The following is a 20,235-nucleotide window of genomic DNA, read 5'->3' as shown; positions in this document are numbered from 1 at the left end:
AATATTTTAATATTTGCAAAACACTTTACATATATCATCTCATTTACCCCTATAGCAACCTTAGGAAGTAGGTATTATTATTACCTCCATTTCATAAATAAGGAAATGGAGGCAGACAAGTTAGTGACTTATCCAGCGTCACTCAACTAGAAACTGTCTGAGACAGACTGAACTTGGGTCTTCCTGACTGCAAGTCCCACTTCCCAGTTTCACTTCTCAATCTATGTCAATATTCTGAGCTATAAAAGGTGGGACTGAGGATTGACTTTTGTCAGAAATAAGTAAAGGTCCATTCAAATCAAACTACCAAAGAATTATTTTGTAGAGCTAGAAAAAATAATTACAAAATTAACCAGGAAGAATAAAAGGTCATGAATACCAAGGGAATCAATGAAGAAAATGTAAAGGAAGGTAGCCAGATTTCAAACTATATTACAAAACAGAAATCATGAAAATAATCTGGTAGTAGCTAAGAAATAGAGTGTGGATTAATGGAATAGATGCAACTGAAAATAGTAATCTAGCATTTGATAGCTTTGGGGACAATAATTCATTATTTGACAAAAATTGTTGGCAAGGTTGGAAAACAGTTTGGAAAAACCTAAGTATAGATCAGTATCTCCCACTGTATATCAAAATAAGATCAAGATGGGTAAATGTTAGACATAAAGGGTGATTTTTGAAAGAAAACTGGTAGTTCATGGAAAAATTTATCTCTGAATCTGTGGATGAAAGAAGATTTTATGATCAAACAAAAGATATAGAGGATCATGAAAAATAAATTGGATAATGTGATTATTTGAAAATAGGAAGGGCTTGCACAAACAAAACCAATGCAGCCAAAATTAAAAGGAAAACAAAAAACTGGGGGAAATATTTTATAGCAATATTCTCTTATAAAGACCAAATTTCTCTACTATTTAAAGAATCAAGCAAAATTTATAAAAATAAAAACCATTTCCCAATTATAAATAGTCAAAAGATGAATAGGCAGTTTTCAGAAGAAATCAAAGCTATCAAGAATCACATTCAAAACACTCTAAATCACTATTTATTAGAGAACTGCAAACTAAAACTGAGGTACCATCTCATATCTATTGGATGGATTAGCATAAAAAAGGAAAAATGATAAATGATGGGAGTGATATAGGAAAATAAGGACACTAAAGCACTGTTGGTGGAGTTTTGAACTGATCCAATCATTCTGGAGAGCAATTTGGCGTTATACTCAAAGGGCTATCAACTGTAATCTTTGATCCAACAATATCACTACTAAATCTGTATCTCAAAGAGATTTTTAAAAAAAGAGGAAGTGGACCTATTTGTACACATCTGGTTACATATAGTAAGCAAACAGTTTTAGCATCTTCTTATGGGGGAGGACAAAGAATTGAAAATTGAGGGGATACCCATCAATTGGGGAATGACTGAACAAGTTGTGGAATATGTAGCGCTATATGAAATGACAAGGGGATTGATTTCAGGAAGACTTAGGAAGACATATATATGAATTGTCATAAAATGAAGTGAGAAGAACCAGAAAAAAACATTGTATGTTAACATCAATATTGTAATTATGATAAATTGTGCAAATCTTAGCTACTTTGATCAAGGCAATGATCCAAGAACTTCCAAAGCACCTGTGATTTAAAAAAATGCTTTCCAACTCCAGAAAACTGATCTGAGTACAGATTGAAGTACTTTTTTTTCACTTTATTTTTCTTGCTTTTTTTTGGTTTCTAATAGAGCTAATATGGAATTATACTTTACATGACTTCACAATTATAACTAATTCTGTATTGCTTGCCTTCACAATGAGTAGAAGAGAAAGGGAGAAAATGTGGAACTCAAAATTTTTTAAAATGAATGTTAACTTCAAAAAGCAACTTGGGGTGACTAGGTGGCACAGTGGATAGAGCACCAGCCCTGGAGACAGGAGTACCTGACTTCAAATCCAGCCTCAGACACTTAATAATTACCTAGTTGTGTTACCTTAGGCAAGTCACTTAACCCCATTGCCTTGCAAAAACTTCAAAAAACACTTCAAGAAGAAAAGAAAACTTTAAAAAAAGAAACTAGTCATAGGGGTCAGAAAACAGTTAGGATAACACATTGGAACTGTTATGGAAGAGGAGATGGTGCTACATTTAATACTGATGTACATTTTTCACACTGGTCCACAGTATTATTCCTAAGCTAAGACATAGAGTACATCTTAGAATCTCACACCAACTTCTCAACAACTTAACAAATTCCCCATCATTAAATGCCCAGCAGTGGGCATCTTATTGACAGACTTGATCTCTAAAGCAGCTTCCTATTCAAAAATACTTCAAGATTAGTAACTAAATCTCTTAATTGCATCTTTGAATTGACATATTTTTTAAGTCAGTGCTTATGTTTTGTATCCTCTCTGTGACTTTTCAGATTTCACTTACAGCTTTCTCTCACATGCCAATTTTACATGTTTAATGGAAATCCTAATATCTTTGGAAAGGGAATATAACAGTGAAAAGAATTGTGGACTCAAAGTGAGACTTAAATATTAGCTATGTGGCCTTGGGCAATAATAAATAATAACTTTAATTTGCATAATAATTTTAAAATTATAAGATGTTTTCATACATTATGCCTTTTGAAGTAAGGTCAATACTTCAGGCACTAATATCTGCACTTTATGTATATCAATAGTTCCATCTTCAGATGAGGGAAACAAGGAGAGAGAAGTTAAGTGATTTATTTGTCTAAAGTCATTCATAAATAGTCAAAAGTAGAAAGTAAGCTCAACTTTTTTGCTTCAAGTTCAGCACTCCATATACTACACAACATTCCATTTCATGGAAGATAAGCAATCATAGAATCTTAAAATTTAAAAAAAAAAAAAAGAATTTTGAGGTCATCTGATCTAACTTCCCTCTTAAGGGAAGAATTTCTTCTACAATATCCCTAACAAGTGATCATCTAACCTCTGTTTACTCACATTAAATGGTAGGGAATCTAGTACCTTATGAATCAGCTCGTTCCATTGCTGGACATCTCTAATTGTTAGGTATTTCTTACCTTACATTATGTATCATGTTAAAATATATACAATATTGTGTCTATATGTACCTATCTATATCTATATCTACATCTATTATCTCTTTCTATCTATCTCACCAAAAATGCTATCATCGTAGTCTTGGATACTATCAAAGATACTATCAAATGGTTCAACATCAGAAATTCACATGATTTTATCAGTGAAAATGATTTTTAAAAAGGTTTTACCATCAGCCTTGTTGCTCTTCCCTTAGGACCATGGGACTCTTCCATCTGACCTGAAACTAAAAACCTCCTATGCATGTTGTCTCTATTAGAATATGAGTTCCTTGGGAGAAGGGACTGTTTTTTCTGTTATCTTCAGCTCATGTGCAATATTTTTTTTAGGTTTTTTCAAGGCAAACGGGGTTAAGTGGCTTGCCCAAGGTCACACAGCTAGGTAATTACTAAGTGTCTGAGATCAGATTTGAAACCAAGTACTCCTGACTTCAGGGCCGGTGCTTCATCCACTATGTCACCTAGCCGCCCCTTCGTGTGCAATATTTTGAACTTAAAAAGTTCTAGATTTTCTGATATTCCATAATACTAGATTCTTTCCCTAATTGATTATCTTTAATTTTACAATATATATATATGTACATTGTTTTTGCATATTCATTTTCATATTTTCCCCCAATAGATTTTGAGCTCCTTAAGGACAGGAACTGTTTTTTGCCATTTTTTTGCATACGCAGTGCTTAGCAGAGTTTGGTATATAGTAGGTATTTAATAAATATTTGTTGACTGAATAATTTTTTTAATTTTTTAATTAATAATGGATTTAAAATTCATCTCTTCATGATTTCTACTTAGTTTGTTATTTTTTAATTCTTCCCTCTGAGGATCTGCAGGATGAAGCTACTCATTCTGTCATATGAGAGCCATCTAATTATCATTCCTAACTATACCAGTACATTTACTGGTAGATCTCTAAGACTATTTCATCTGTCTCTAAACTGGTTGTCACCATCACATGTTCTTCTCTTTAGTTCTTGAAGATGCCTAATGGGAGAGGGATATGACCAAAGCTATTTACACTAGTTCCCTATTTGGTGATCCCAAAACTTTATTATAGTTAAAAGAAACTGCCTTGCACTTTCTTTTTATTATTTCTTATAAGGGATGACTTTGTTCAAAGGAAAGATGAAGGGATATATTAAGAAATATAGATGATATAAAATAGAAAAAATCAAAAAAAAATTTAAAAGAAATAAGAAAGAAGCTCCAAGTCCAAGGCTTTTCCATCTGCAAAATAACAATAATAGCTAACCTACCTACCTCATAAGTTGTGAGCATCAAATGAGATAGTATCTAAAGTGCTTTTTAAACTATATAGCATCACACAAATGTTAGATAACATTATGATCATTATCACTATTAGTCCAAATTTTAATCAAAAATAAAATATTCTTTCTGAACACTGGGAGTGGGGAAGGTTATAAGAAATACCAAACCATTTTCACTAGAGGTCAAAAGTGCTATTGGATAAAGTTGGTCTGAAACAGAAAATGGTTCAAAACTCCACTGTGGAGCAGAAACAATATTTAACATGACTGAATCAGACTTCATGACACAATATCCTTCTGAAGATGACATCATGGCAGCAGTGAGACCATGCCATAAGAAACGTGTTACAATTCATTCTTTATCCTTCCTCAAAGAATCAAAGAGTCTATAAGTTGGGAAAAACTTCAATGGTTATCTAATTCAATCTCCATCCAAGTATAGGAATCCTTGCAATAGAATTCTTGATAGATGATGATATCCCCTCTGTTAAAGTTAAGGAGGCTTGATACCTCAGGATCATTCCCCTCCTAATGCTAATTGTGGAAAAGAGTTCCAGTTATGTCAATCACATCACTGCATTAAGAATCTACTATTTGTTCAGCCCTTTCCTGGAAGCTGTAAGGAATAAAAGCAATAGTTCCTCTATAATCAAAGATGAAAGACTAATTTTAAAATCTAAAACAAACAAGGGCATATATTTTAGGTTTTGGGGTTTTTTGCAAGGTTTGGGGGTTAAGTGGCTTGCCCAAGGCCACACATCTAGGTAATTATTAAGTGTCTGAGGCCGGATTTGAACTCAAGTACTACTGACTCCAGGGTTGGTGCTCTATCCACTGCTCCACCTAGCCACCCCAAGGGCATATATTTTAAAAGGTTTAATTATATTTTAATACTATCACATTCAGCTAAACCCATAACCTTGGAGAGGATACCAGTTTAAATAAATCAGACCTAGTCAAGGTTTCTTTGGGACACTAATTCTACATTGGGACAACTAGGTAGTACAGTGCATAAAGCCTCAAGTCTGGAATCAGGAAGACCTGAGTTCAAATCTAGATCAGATACTCACAAACTATGTTACCCTGTGCAAGTCACTTAACCTTGTTTGCCTCAATTTCCTCATCTGTAGAATGATCTGGAAAAAGAAATGGCAAACACTCCAGTATCTTTACCAAGAAAACCCCAAATTGAGTCATAAGAGTCAGAAACAAATGAACAACAATAAATTTCTATTTTGATCTTCATACTGGAGAGATGACTAAATTAAAGAGGGAGAGAGAAAGAGAGAGAGAGAGAGAGAGAGAGAGAGAGAGAGAGAAGAAAGAAGAGAGGGAGAGTCAAGTTGGCAGCTCTATATGGAAGAGGAGTGGAACTCTAGGGAGTCTGGTTACACAAGTGGCTTTCCTTGTGTGTCTGTTTGTATTTCCATGTGTCATATATGTTCCCAAAGGTAGTCTTGGGCAGTGAGTGTGTCTCAGACTGATGAAAGTCTTAACACATAGTAAACATCAACAGTGTTAGTGATGACACTGTGCCATAATGTACTTGATAATATTTTTTGAGCCCTCCCCTGCTTTCTTTGACAATTCTATGCCAAAGATAGTGGGACCCTAATAGGAAGCACCTGTTTCTCAGGACCAGTATTGTCTCTCTTATCACCTCCCATTACCATCTAGACATCTCCTTTGCTCCTCTGAGATGGTACAACTTACCTGGACACATTATTTCATAATAATTCATTTAATTCAAATAAATTAATTTAAAGGCTTTTATTAAGCAGTTACTGTGTGCAAAGAATGTTTAAGGAAATCTAAAGAGACATGAAAAAGATATTATTTGCAAGGAACTTGCAAACTAATAGAGGGTAGGATAAAGATATATGTGGACATATCATTATGATGCAAAGAAAAAAGTGATAAGGGCAAAAGAGAGGTCCAGACAAAATAGTTTAGAAATTTAATAACACTTCAGTTCAGTTGAAAAGAAGCAAGAAAATCTCTAAGAAGGTTTTACAGAGAGGTTGCACCTGAATATGGAATTGAAGAGCGGAGTTTCAGAGGGTAAGGTTGAAGGGAAATTCATTCCAGATACCAAAATGGAATGGGCAAAACTTTTTTCATAGTTGGAATAAGACAAAACTGGGACAGAAAATTATAGGATTTAAAGATGAAAGGGATCCTTAAGATCATCTATTCCTCCTATTAATATGCTTAAGTCTTCTCATTTTTAAAATAGCTTTATATTTCACCCTTAGAGCAATTATCCTATATTTCTTTTTCTTTTTTTCATAGCCTAATCTTTGAAAAAGTTTGCTCACAGCCTTCACTTCCTCACTCCCTTACCCCCCACTCACAATCTAAATTCCAACACTACTACTCAACTGAAACTGTTCTCTCAAAGATTATTATTGGTTCTCCAGTTGCTATATATGTTCTTTTTGCAAGACAATGGGTTAAATGACTTGCCCAAGATCACACAGCTAGGTAATTATTAAGTGTCTGAGGCCAAATTTGAACTCACGTCCTCCTGACTCCAAGGCCGGTGCTCTATTCACTGAGCCATCTATCTGCCCCTCAATTGCTATATATGTGTGTGTGTGTGTGTGTGTGTGTGTGTGTGTGTGTATGTACATATGTATATATCACATATGACCTTTTATCAACTTTCATTCTTCTTGATCTCTCTGTAGCCTTTGATAATGTGAACAACACACAAAAAAATCTCTTCCAAGATAGTTCTTGATTTCAAGAACTAATATTGCTCTTTCTTAGTTTTCCTACCTGTATAATCATTTCTTCTCAATCTCCTTTGAAGCAAAACACTAGATTAAGCAATGGTATTAGAGAAGTCCTAACCTTCTGTTTTCGGTCTCTTCACTCTCTGCCTTGATGATCTCATCTGCTCTAATGGATTCAGTAATACCAGTCCTACATTACCAATTGGCTGCTGGACAGCTCCAATTAAATGTATTGTAAGGATCTCAAACTTTATATCTCCAAAACACAGTTCATTGTCTTTTCCCCTAAATCTACCTTTTCTCCCTACTTCCCAAGTTTTATAAGGGCAAGATTACCCAGGTTGTTCAAAGCCATACTTGAATCTTCCCTCTCCCTCACCCCCATCTCCTCCATGCAATCAGTTGCCAAGTCTTGTCAGTACTACCTTCACAGCATCTTTTGCCTCTATCCCCTTGTCTCCACTTAAAAACTTCTGTCCTATTGTAGTCCTTTAATTCCCCTTGCTATAGATGCTATTGTTATATATCCATTATTGTTATCACTGCTTTCATTCTCTCTTCTTTTTATCTACCCTCCCTATAGATTTCAAAATTATCTTCCAAAGATTTATCAGTGTCTGCTCAAAAGATGTCAGAGATTTTTAAGATAAAAAGTCAACTGCTTAGCCTAGCATTTACATCCCGCCACAATCTGACTCCATTCAATCTTTTCAAACTTATTTCATATTGCTCCCTTTTTATACACTCTATGTTGTAGTCAAATCATATTTCTAGCTATTTTCCAAATTCAACATTCCAGTCCCCATCCTTGTATCTTGGAATATGCTATCCTTCAAACCTAACATGAATAAACTTCTTTCTTCACTTCCATCTCTTAATTTCTAGACTTCTTCCAAGGTTCAGTTCAGGTACCACCTCTTTCATGAAGCTTTTCTTAATCACTTTAATTGTTTGAGCTGATTCTTGTGAAATTCTATTTGCTTATCTCTTTATAGGTTATATTCCAGCAGTAACCCTTGAAGACAAAGGCTCTTTCTTTTTTATCTTTGTATTTCCAATATGTTGCACATGGAAATTGCTAAATAGAATTTCATTTGTGGAATGGTATGGAATGGAAAGGAAACGTATGTTGTAACCACAATATTAAGAATTTGAATGCCATGATCAGGAGTTCAAAGTTTATTCTGTAGACAATGGGTACCAGTCAAAGAGTTTTTCTCCACTAACTCTGGAGTTAGAGAACTTACATTCAAATTCTGTTTATGGTACTTACTACTTGGGCAAAAGTTACTAGACCTAAATGGGTCTCAGTTTTCACCTCTCTAAAATATGGCAGCTACTCTATATGGCCAATGAATACCCTTCTAAAACAATAACAAATGACCTTATAATCTGATTGATCCTGTCCTCTTAGATTAGAAAGGTTACTTGGACAACTGAGTTAAGGGCGATTTGGAGAAAAAAAGTCCAAAAAAGATACCAAAGTCTTACATTTAGATTCAGAAAAGTTTGCCTCATAATAACAGAATGAGAAATGCCTAGTTAGATAGTAGTTTATTTGGAGAAAAAAATCTAGGGGTTTTAGTGAACTGTAAACTATGAGTAAATAGTGAAACGTGGTAACCAAAAAGAATAAATGTGACCTTAGGCTACATTAAAAGAGGCATAGTTTCCAGGAAGAAGGAGTTTGTACTCCCTCCAAACTCTGCCCTGGTCACACAATATCTGGTGTATTATATTCTGTTTTAGTTGATCAGGGTTTAAAGATCCTGATAAATCAAAGAATATGACAGAGGATATTCAAGATGGTGAAAGCCTTGAGTCCATGTTAAATGCAGATCACTTGAAAAAAATATAGATGCTTAGCTTTGAGAAGAGATGGGGGCAGAAGGAGCAGGGTAGAGCAGGGAGAAATGGGACATGATTCTTGTTCCCAAGAATTTAAAGAGCTGTTCATGTGGAATCATAATTAGATCTGTTCTGTTTGGCTCCTGAGAACAGAACCAAGAGCAAATGGATAGAAGTTGGAAGAGTCTAATTTAGGCTTGATGTCAGGAAAAATTTCTAATAGTTACAGCTGTCCAAAAAATGAAGTGGGTTGCCTCAGGCAACAATAGGTTTCTTTATTGAAGTGCTTCAAAAAAAAGGAAAGATACCCTTGTGCTGATACTGTAGAGGGGATTCCTTTACAAATATGGATTGGACTAGATAGCTGCTGAGGTCCTCTCCAACTCTTCTTCTTGCGATTCAGGGGCTAGATTATTGAAATATTCTTGGGAAAGAAAGATGGACTGAAAGAGGAAGAATTCACTGTAATGAAAAGAAGAGGAAGGAGTTGAGGAGATTTGGCACATTTTGTATATATGAAAAATGTGGGTTGGTTTAATTTTGCTCCCAATGAAAATAGACCTACCTTGAAGCTTAACTTTGAAAAGAGAACATTCAGCAGAGTAAGAGCCATATTAATGCCATTGTTCTCAATTTATTATCTGCCAGTCACTTAAGGACTTGGTGCATTGCAGTAAGACTATTCTGCCAGCTTTCCAAACATTGTGCTGGAAAGTCAAATAAAGAGACCCAAAGGCATGTCAAACTCCACAAAAAAGTATTTTAAAAAGTGGTCTCTCTTATGAAATGGGTTATAGTTCTTGTATATGATATTGTATACATATATGCATATATGTATTCATATGTTTATACTTAATATTTGAAGTTTAGACTGCAATTTTAATTGCAATTAACTGCAAGTGATTAATGTTAATTATAATATAATTATAATGTACTTATTTATATAATATATAAATTAATGTTAAGTAATGTAATTGCTTTAAGAACATATGATCCTCAGGAAATGCACCATGTTCTAAGAGCTATAAGAAACTCTTCGTAGTCAGAGGTAGCCTTTATAAGATTTGCAAATCTTGCACAACACTGTACAGATAGTATGTGAAACTTTAGGTAAATGTATACATATGTGAAAATATATGTCTATAGACATATTTAAATTCCTAAATAGTTATTTTTGAATTGAAAATAATAATAATGCTAACTCCTTGATCAACTTTGTGGTATAAACTTTAAAACTATCTGAATGTACATTTTAATAGTGTCTAAATTAATGAAAACAATTCTCTCAGAACTATATTCAAAGTGATAAGGGACCCTAAAGAATCCATAAAAAAAACCCAAAGGAATTATTTGTTAGCTCTAGGGAAAATTAATTAAGAAATGTCTTTTCTACTGTTAGGAAGTGAGAGGAGGTAATTCTTTTTTCCCCAAACTAAAAATCTAGAAATATTTAAGAAAAAGTGGACCTATTTAAGAAACTCAGAGCCTCCTCAGTTGGGAGACAGATTAAAAAAATCATCTATTCCAACTTCCTTATTATACAGATAAGCAAACTGAGGTCCAAAATGGTTAAACATAGTAAATATTTAATAAATGATTATTAATAACAGCAGAACTGATTCTACTAGAAGAGTGGTAAAGTTCTTATATTAGTAGTAAAAATATACAGGTTCACCCAATGAATTGGTTTTTCATAAAAGAGAAATTTAGAACACTGGTCTTGGATTTTAAAAGGAAAAAAGAGTTCTCTTAACAATAGCTATTTATAAATAAATACTTATAAACTCATGTTTAATTAAAAGGGGGAAAACATATATCTATATATTTAATAGTAAAAGATACAATTACAAGTAATTAATTTTAGAACTAAAGTAGGCTACCAGGAAAGTTGTCATGTCATAAGAACTGTAGGAAACCTCCCATAGTCGATGATACCAAACAAATTACAAGATTTGTAAATGTTGCACAATAATATATAGATAGCAAGTATAACTTTAAAGTGATGGATCTAAAGAGTTAAAGATTTAAATTCAAGTCCATCTGACTCAATATCAAACAAATTCTCTAAGACTTTTCTACTAAATCAAAAATGAAATATTCTGTGTTAGTGAACAAAACTCCCATACAAAGAACTCTTCATGAATAAATGATAGTTCTTTCTCCTATTTCTTAATAGAATTTTAATATATATGACCTTAGGGAAAGCAGGGATTGTAAGTCGTCACCTCATCCATGGTATTAAACTTAAATACAAATGGGAACCTCTAACTATGTGTAAAAATCACTGCAGGCTGAATGTCAACTTAGAAAATCATAAATTAATTTTACCTATGTTCTATTGTATTTTATGTATTTTTAAAAATATTTCCCAATTAAATTTTAGTCTTGTTGAGGTGGTACTTAGGAGTATTGCTGGCTTCTAATCAATCTATGAGATGACTAAGTGGTGAAGTCAGAAAGATTCGTCTCCATTGGTTCAAATCTGATCTCAGATACTTACAAGCAATGTGACTCTGAGCAAGTCACTTAACCTTTATTGCCTCAATTTCCTCACATGTAAAATGAGCTAGGAATGAAAAAGAAATGATAAATGAGAAGGAAAAGACAAATCACTGCAGTATCTTTGCCAAGAAAATCCCCAATGGTGTCACCAAGAGTCGGATATGACTAAAACAACTGAAAAACAAATCTTAATTATCCCTCTGCCTCCAGGTAAGCCCACAATAGATCCTCCTAGAATCTAGCCTATCTCCAAAATCACTTCTTCCGGGGAAAGATATTACTTTGGGAAATGTATTATTGCATCTAATCTGACCTTCTTAAACTACAGTTATTTCCTCTTATTCTGAGATGAATTTATGACTTTTTTTCTATTTGACAAATGTCATTGCTTCAGAGTGATCTTCATATATTTGAAGGCTAATACTGAATCATCCCTTCCTTCTGCAAGCTTTCCCTTCAGCATATTATTTCTTTTGACCTTTCTATGTAGCTACTGTGCTTCAGTCTCTTTAAGGACCTTCCCAAGTCCTTTCACATTCCTTAGAATTTCACTGCAAAAGTTAAAGAACACTGAATTGGGGAAAGAAAGAGACAAACATTTATTGAGAGCCTTTACTACATCAGACATTTAACAAATATTCTCCCATTTGATCTTCATAACAATCCTAGGAAGTAGGTACTGTTCTTACCTCCATTTTCTTTTACAGTTGAGAAAACTGAGGCAGAAATTAAATAACTTGCTTAAAGTCACACAGCTAGTAAGTGTCCAAGAACAGATTTGAACTCAGCTCTTTGTGACACTAGGTCTGGAAGTCTACCCACTGTGCAAGTTAACTGTTCATGAATCAAAGATCCTGGGTCTTAATCCCAGTTCTGCCAATTATCAGCTGTGTGACCCTGGATGTATATGAGATAATGCATGTATATTTTGCAAAGTTAAAGGGCAATATAAAATGCAAACTATCATCATTTTTATTAATTCAAAAGTCACAACTTCTTTGGATTTTAGTTTCTTCTTCTGCAAAATGCAAGAGATAATCTCTAATGTCCCTTCCATGTCTAAATCTATGATACCCTTATCCAGTCTCCTTACACAACTACACCCAGCTATGAGTTTTTCCAAAGAGGATAAGCAATCCATTTCTGTTGCGTGCCAAACATCACAGCTGAGCTCTCTGGTGAAATGATTTATTTGTTCAGTAAAGCATTTCCCTGAATGCATTTTTCTGCCTCTGTAGTCCTTGTTATTAAAATGCTGTTATAGTTTTCAAACAAACACCTCCATGTGGGGCCAACCTCAGGGAAAACTACACTCTGGGAAGACTTTCTATTTGATATCCCTGGAGTTTTGCCTCTTCTCCCTGCTCTGAGGTTGGAAGCAGCTGGAACAGAAGGATTTGCTTCTGAGAATTGCTGACAACCCCATCATATGAACTTAAAAGTGTCCGGATCAGAAATGAAGCTCTGACAGCAATAGTGCCCCTATAATTATCTCTGTGTGCAAGGCTATCAGAGTTAAGTGATTTTTCTCAGGGTCACACAACTAGTAAGTATCAAGTGTCTGAGGTCAAATTTGAACTCAGGTCCTCCTGATTTCAGGGCTGGTGCTCTATCCACTGTACTACTTAACTGCCTCTCCCTTAATTTTTTTTTAATTTCACGGACTTCTGGTGAAGTCTACCAATCCCATCTCAGACTACTATCTTCAAATTCATAAAATATGCATAGGATTACAATGATCTTATATTGAAATCCATTTACCAGAATACTAAACAAAACAAATTCATGTACCTCATGTTAAGAACTCTGGCTCTATAGGATTGGCTCTGGAGGTACAAGCTACTACATCTTTGTTCTTGATCCTCCTTTATTCAAAATTAAACTTTCAGGAAAAGAATGGATGACATCCTCTTATTCTGAGATGAATTTATGGCTTGTTTTCTATTTAACAAATGTCATTGTCTTCAGGGTGATTTTCATGTATTTGAAGGCTAATACTGAATCATCCCCTCCTTCTGCAAGCTTTAGCTCCAGCATATTATTTCCTTTGACCTTTCTATGGTAACTACTGTGCTTCAGTCTCTTTAAGGACCTTCCCAACTCCTTTCACATTTCACCGCAAAAATTAAAGAACAACACTGAATATCAGAACTAGGAGTCCAAAAGATCATAACATCCTATAATACTTATCTGCACATGATACAGCAAAGCTTAGTGCTAAATGTAAACTTTGAACACTTGGAGGGACAGCTAGGTGGCACAATGGATAGAGCACCAGCCCTGGAGTCAGGAGGACCTGAGTCCAAATTGAACCTCAGATACTTAATAATTGCCTAGCTGTGTGACCTTGGGCAAGTCACTTAACCTCATTGCCTTAAATAAATAAAATTTTTTAAAAGTTTGAACATTTGGATTCAAAAAAAAATCAAAAGCACAAGTACAAGACAGGACTATCTTGACAGCAACAATTCATGGGTAAAATGGGTTAGGAGTCAGGTATGATGCCTCAAATAGGTGAATGAGATCTGAGAAAGTATGAATATAGTTATAATATATAAACCAAAACATAAAAGACAGACCAAGACCAACCACAAAATTTTCCTGGAAAGTGAAAATATCAAAACCTAAAATAAATGAATATTTAAGGACAGGCAAATTAAATTTATATAGCATTTAAGTGTTGCAAAGTGACTTGTACACATACTTTCATGATTCTTATTACCTAAGAGCAAAAATAAATTAAAAAGAGAGGGTATTCTCCTGAAGAAAACAACTACCAACAGGAAGAAAAATCTCTACTTTTTGACCACTGATCATCTTGCTGAGTGATTCTAGTTCTTCTTACGCATAACATCTTGGAAACAAAGGGCATAAAGGTAAGAGACTTCAGGAAGAAGAAAATCATAAAGAGAAAAAAAGTTAGAGGTAGGGCCCCATGAGACAAAAATATATATTCTGTCCATTTCTGGTAGTATATTGCCTTATAGAGACAAAAGTCAAAATCCAATCTCAGAGAAAGAGAGAGATCCCTCCAGCTCCTTTTCAAAGTAAACTATTGCACATATGAATTGGAACACAAACTTTCTCACTTCCTTTAGGACCCTGGTCACTCAATTATTCCCTTCTCAATTGCAAATAGCCATTGCAAATGCTGTATGAACAGTAACTTTGATTTCTCTCTCTTCCAACATGCATAATTTTCTCATATCTTGAAAACAATCTCCATTTTATTCAGTAGCCCTCATTTAGTTGCTGTTCTAATTTGCTCTTTACTTCTTCTTTAAGAGTAGCTTATATCCACTGCCTCCATTTCCTCATTATTCATTGCTACTTTGACACCACAAATTTTGGCTTTTGTCTCCATCACTCCAAAGGAATTGCTTTATCAGACATCACTAATGCCAACTAAATCCAGTTCTTAGTCTTTTTCTCTCTTACTCTTCCCTAAGTTTTAAAAACTATTAACTACTCTACTGTTTCTTTCCAGTCTCCCTTCCTTTAACTTCTAAAACCACATTCTAGCCTAGCCCCAAACACAGAGCCAATTTTCAAAAAGAATTTATTGAATTGAAAAGAAAACTATTTGGTTATCATATCCATCCCCCTAGAGATACACAGTTAGATTTGTCTGATGTTTCCAGACTTGGCTTAGAAAGATAGTACCAACTATAGACATATAAGGCTATCTAATATTAAATTATGACCAGATCTACCTATGAAAAATATTAATCTATGAAATGCAAAACAATTATCCAGGAAGTTAATGTTAAAGACCCCTTCCTTCAATAGAGTTGTTTTATAGTTGACAAATAGAAGATTCTGTTAATTCACTCACAGCTCACCTGAATCAGTGTATCTAATTCCTGTGGACCTACACATTTGTGATCCTGAAGGAATTCTGCCTTCTCCAAGGCAATAGTATTCTTCTGGCTGCTCTCGAAGGGCTGTTCAAGTGCCCGAAAGACAAGACCTCCTGTGACCAGATAGACCACCACAACCACAAAGATGGCCACAACTGTTTTCCACTTCATGACGGTCTGTAAGCCCTGGGAGGTATTTTCCATGCTGGCAACCACTGTGGCTCTAGAGGAAATCGAGAGGCGTGGGGCTGGATAGTGCCCGTTAGTGACAGTCTTGGGCTGACAAGCCGGTGTTGCCGCAGGAACAGCCACTGAAAAAAAATGGGGAAAAATAAAATGTTTATAAATACAAAATTTAAGGTATGCCTAAAACAAAGCACAGATGTCTTTCTTGGGACAGTTTTCAAACTTGGGGATTAAAAACTGGCTTGCCAGTTCTGAAATTAAAGCATCAACTCAGTTGCTAGTAGCCTAATTGTGTAGTAGAATGGGAAGTCAGGGTTCTGGGGGAAAAATACACACATGTATATAAAATATCAACTGTTTATTTTTATGCATCCTCCCATAGCAAAACTTTACAAAGCTATTTCACTGTTTTCCCACATTTTCTCTTCTTTGGATTTTATTTGATGATGAGATTAAGATACCCCACAAAAAATATCTCCATGTTTGAAAAACTTGTGCCTTTTAGCTCAACTTGAACAAGGAAATACCTGTGGAAAATAATCATCATAAAAAACATCACCTGTATGGCTGGTCTGTGCCATGGCAAGTGTCAAGAGCTGAATGAAAGTAAGTGATGAGAATAGTCAAAATTCAAGACAAGCAGAATATTTAATCTTTACCTAGAAATGCAGGTGTATTGTCAAGGAATGTAAAGAAAAAACAAATCCAAAAATCCAAAAATAGAATAAAGAAACGTTGCCCTTCTGATAGCAATTACAAGAAAGTTAAAAAAAAAAATAAGCACTGACCACAGCAGTTGTCTTCATGTCTATTAATTTTTTTCTGGATTCTTCCTAAGGGTCTATGATTAAATGCATGTCTAGAACCATGTCTTGCAAAAAGTAGCTAGGCCTTTAATAAAAGTTGTTGAATTGAGCATAATCATAAAAATGTGAAAATATTCTTTTCCATATAATGGTAATAGAGTTTTTCCATGTACCATCTCTGGATTTTTTCTGGAACGTAATGGATTTTATGATATCCTCTAAAGTAAATTATTCCTTGTAGGGACGATTTCATTATCTTGAAAATAAACCAGTCCTTCCTAATCTTTGACTATAATGGCAGGAAGCTTATGTACAGTAACCTTTTATACATAATTTTATAATACATTACAGAAATTTATGCTCATAAAAGAATCAATTCCCTGTTCTCTCTCTACCCAGATTTCAGCCTTTCTTCATTTTTCTCATTCTTTATAAAGTGACTGTCATAGACCTTTCAGGTTGCTATGTAAATATGACATTAGGAGATGGCAAACATGATTATCCAAGAGGAACAAATAATTTGACTCAATGGAAGCTGAGTTGAAAATATCCTGTGTTCTAGAAACTTGAGTGGGACAGATACTGTAATATTTGGCATACTGTTAAAGCACCCAAAAGGTGGCAAAACCCATTCTTATTTTTAAAAAATGGGATCCTCATGACTATTTGAGGTTTTCTTGGCAAAAATACTGAAATATTTTGCCATTTCCTTCTTCAGCTCATTTGATAAGCATGGGTTAAAGTGACAAACCCAAGATTACACAGCTAGTAGGTGTCTAATGCCAGATGTGAATTCATGAAGACTAGATTTTCTGATTTCACATCTGGCACACTATCCACTGAGCCATCTATCTGCTCAGAAATTGAGCCAGAGAGTAGTTAGGTGACTTGCCAGGATTACTCAGCTAGTAAGTATCTAAGATAGGATTTGAACTCAGGTCTTCCTGACTCCAGGTCCAGTGTTCTATCCACCATCTAAGGAACCTCCTAAGTCTAAATCTATGATGCTCTCATCTTGAACAAAATTCCTGACTGTCATTACTAGCCTCATGACTTTAGGTACTTACTTAGCCTCTCTAAGCCAAATTTCTTTATCTATAAAAATGGAGGCAATAATAATAATTTCCCTGGTTTATTTAATAATTAAATAAGCCAGCCCCTCTATTCCTTAGGACATTGTTTTCTTTCTGGGAGTTACAAGCATGTTTGTACTATTGGATAATTAATCCCTATTCAGTTCATTTCTTGGATCTTTTGAATGAATTGTTCAATGAACAACCAGAAATCGAATCCCACTATATACACAATTATTGAGGAGCTAATAGGTAGCAGTCATTTTTCTTGGCACTGAGCATACGAAGGTAAAAGTGAAACAGTCCCTGCCCTCAAAGAACTTATGTTCTACTAAAGGAATACATGTACATAGCAAAAAAATATGAAATGAATGAATGCAATGGTACCTTCAAGAGGTATGGATGTTCAATGGGCTGAGTCTCTCACATTTCATATAATCAGTTCCAAAATAATTGAGTTTTAACTGGACTCACTAAGGCCTCCCTTTATGTTCTGTGTTCTCTTTTTGATGACTTCATACTCATCCCAGTGATGTGGGATAGAATGAATTCATTTTATTTCAAGTGGAATAATTGTAGATAGAAAGGAGACTCACAACTTTATTCCTCATAGGTAAAAACAGGTCCATTTTTTTTCTCAGATGTAGTGACCTTGAGTTTGTTTTAAATGGTTCTATTGATGCCACAGAAAATACAACTATGTAAATAATCATTTTCACTCACAAAAATGTGTGTAATAAGAACCGTTCACCTGAATTTGCTATGAAAGCCACCCAGTAGCATTGCCTGGTCTCACATTCATTATTAGATTCATATACCTGGGAACTGATGGAGGAGTTTGACAATACATCTGGAGAAGCATTAGCCCTAACACATGTGTGAGGCAGAGAGTGCCTGTGTATCTATTTTTACCCTACATGATCTCACTATTAAAGAGTTTACATAAAGTAATGTCACATTGAACATTGTCTCCTGCTAATCTAGATTTTTCTGTGGAGTGCAGATGTATTGAATGACTAAATGGTACAATCATGTAGAGTTTTCAGAACCACCGCCATCCTAGAAAGACAGAAGGGGTGGCAAGGGGATGAATATTAGGAAGAAAATGTGATTTTGTTCTTACTGCATTGAATGACAGTGCTACAGTTGCTCAAAATCTTTTAAGTCCAGCTATTGTGTTTCAAAAGTCATTTTTTAACTGCAGATTTCTTTTCCTATTCCTGATGTAATGGTTCTCCAAGACTTCTGAAGCCGTCACTTTGATTCATATAAAATATGCCAAATGACCTATTTCAGTCATCACAACCCATCCCAAAAGGCAGTAGTAAAAACGTATTGCCTGATAGCTAAAAGTTTGATTAAGTTTTACTTTCTGAAGTGTGAAACCTTGAAGGGATGTGGGAGAAGGGGGTTTGTAGTGACTTTTTCAAATAAGGATTCCTAGAAATGGAGTTTTAAATTGCACATGTGTCTGTCTAATGCCTTGTATTCAAAAGTTGCTCCATGATGGAATAAGTCTAAGTTTCAATTCTGAAGCATTAGAAATTGGGAGGGGGGTGGGCATAGGGCAGGCGTTCTTAGACATTGAGGTGGTCTGCTATTCCTCTGATGTGTGTATGTGTCTTCTCAGGCACCTTGATCTGAAAGGACTCACTGAATAAATACACTGTGAAAAGATATTTATGGGCTGTTTAGTGATTTTTAAAAGACTTTTATGAAATTTTAGGATGTTGATATGTTTAAAGTCAGAATGAAGCAAAACCTTCAGGCCTCAATGGCCACTCTATTGGATAGTACGTAGTAGGCCACAGGGAACATGCTATTTTTGATAAAGGTATTTACTCCCAAACTATTTACCTGTAGGTGTCTTTTTACCTGCTGACAAGAATGAATGGACCTCCTTCAATTAACTTCTGTATGGGAACATGGCCAGCATGTTGATTACCATACACCATATACTGGCCATGTCTTTGCTGAGATCTTAATAGAAAAAATATTTCTATGTTGTTTGTGACTCTGACCAGATGTGTCTCCTGAATGGCTGGTGGGATGAATAGGATGTTTGTTCAACATCCTATCTTACCCTTGTTTGAACCCGGAGCTTCAATCAGTGTAAATTGTACACTTAAGAAAACTCATCTATGCAATCTCTCTCTCCCTCTCCTTCTCCTTCCCTCTCTCCCTTCTTTCTTCCCTCCCTCCCTCAATAGGTCACATCCTATTTTTTTTAATCAAATCTGACATTGAATTGAAGGAATAATATTTTGAATCAAAGGGTCATATGTGTGTAGACCAGCCTGCTTTATTTCCTGAGGTGAACAGTTTTGCCTTCTTCTCTTAATAAATTGTCCTTTTGCTTAGCCACAAAAAAAATAATTGAATAAGCCAAATGAGTTAAACCATTCATTAATCATAATGGGACATACACATATATATATATATATGTATATATATACATATATATATATATGTCAACAATTAAGACAGAATATTTCAAAGATATTTTAATCAACCATTGCCACTCAAAATTCTTCAGTGTTCTGTCATTCTCACAATGACTTGCTGAAGATTGATGGCATTTTATTTGATGTCTCTGTACCTTAGGATTTTAGATCAAAGATCCAGAGCCAGAAGGTACCTCGGAGGTAACTGATATGGGCAAAATGGTCACCTCTCTCTATAACTGAGCATGTTTTCCTAAGCTGGTGAACAACTTCACAGAGGTGTGAGGTCTTTTCCAGCTTACAAAGAAAGCTGACCAGTACAATTATCATAGCAAAGACCTTTTTCCAGTAAAATGGCTTAATAATTGATGAATCATAGAAAGTGATTATGACCTATCATGCTTCATGGCC

The 20,235-nt window shown here is 34.8% G+C and overlaps 1 protein-coding gene across 1 annotated transcript in view; it reads right to left on the bottom strand.

Annotated features, from left to right (window-relative positions):
• The window catches only part of KCNK10 (potassium two pore domain channel subfamily K member 10), a 175,121-nt gene that overhangs the window by 99,212 nt on the left and 55,674 nt on the right, over window positions 1–20,235 (bottom strand). Inside the window, exon 2 of the mRNA XM_074232058.1 lies at window positions 15,298–15,626. Within this exon, the coding sequence (XP_074088159.1) occupies window positions 15,298–15,626 (329 nt within the window). The remainder of the gene's footprint in view (window positions 1–15,297; window positions 15,627–20,235) is intronic.

This window comes from Macrotis lagotis, chromosome 4 (assembly GCF_037893015.1).
Source record: "Macrotis lagotis isolate mMagLag1 chromosome 4, bilby.v1.9.chrom.fasta, whole genome shotgun sequence".
In the NCBI taxonomy this organism is placed as follows: domain Eukaryota; kingdom Metazoa; phylum Chordata; class Mammalia; order Peramelemorphia; family Peramelidae; genus Macrotis; species Macrotis lagotis.
Note: the sequence above shows the minus strand (reverse complement) of the source record. Positions and strands in the feature narration are given on the sequence as shown.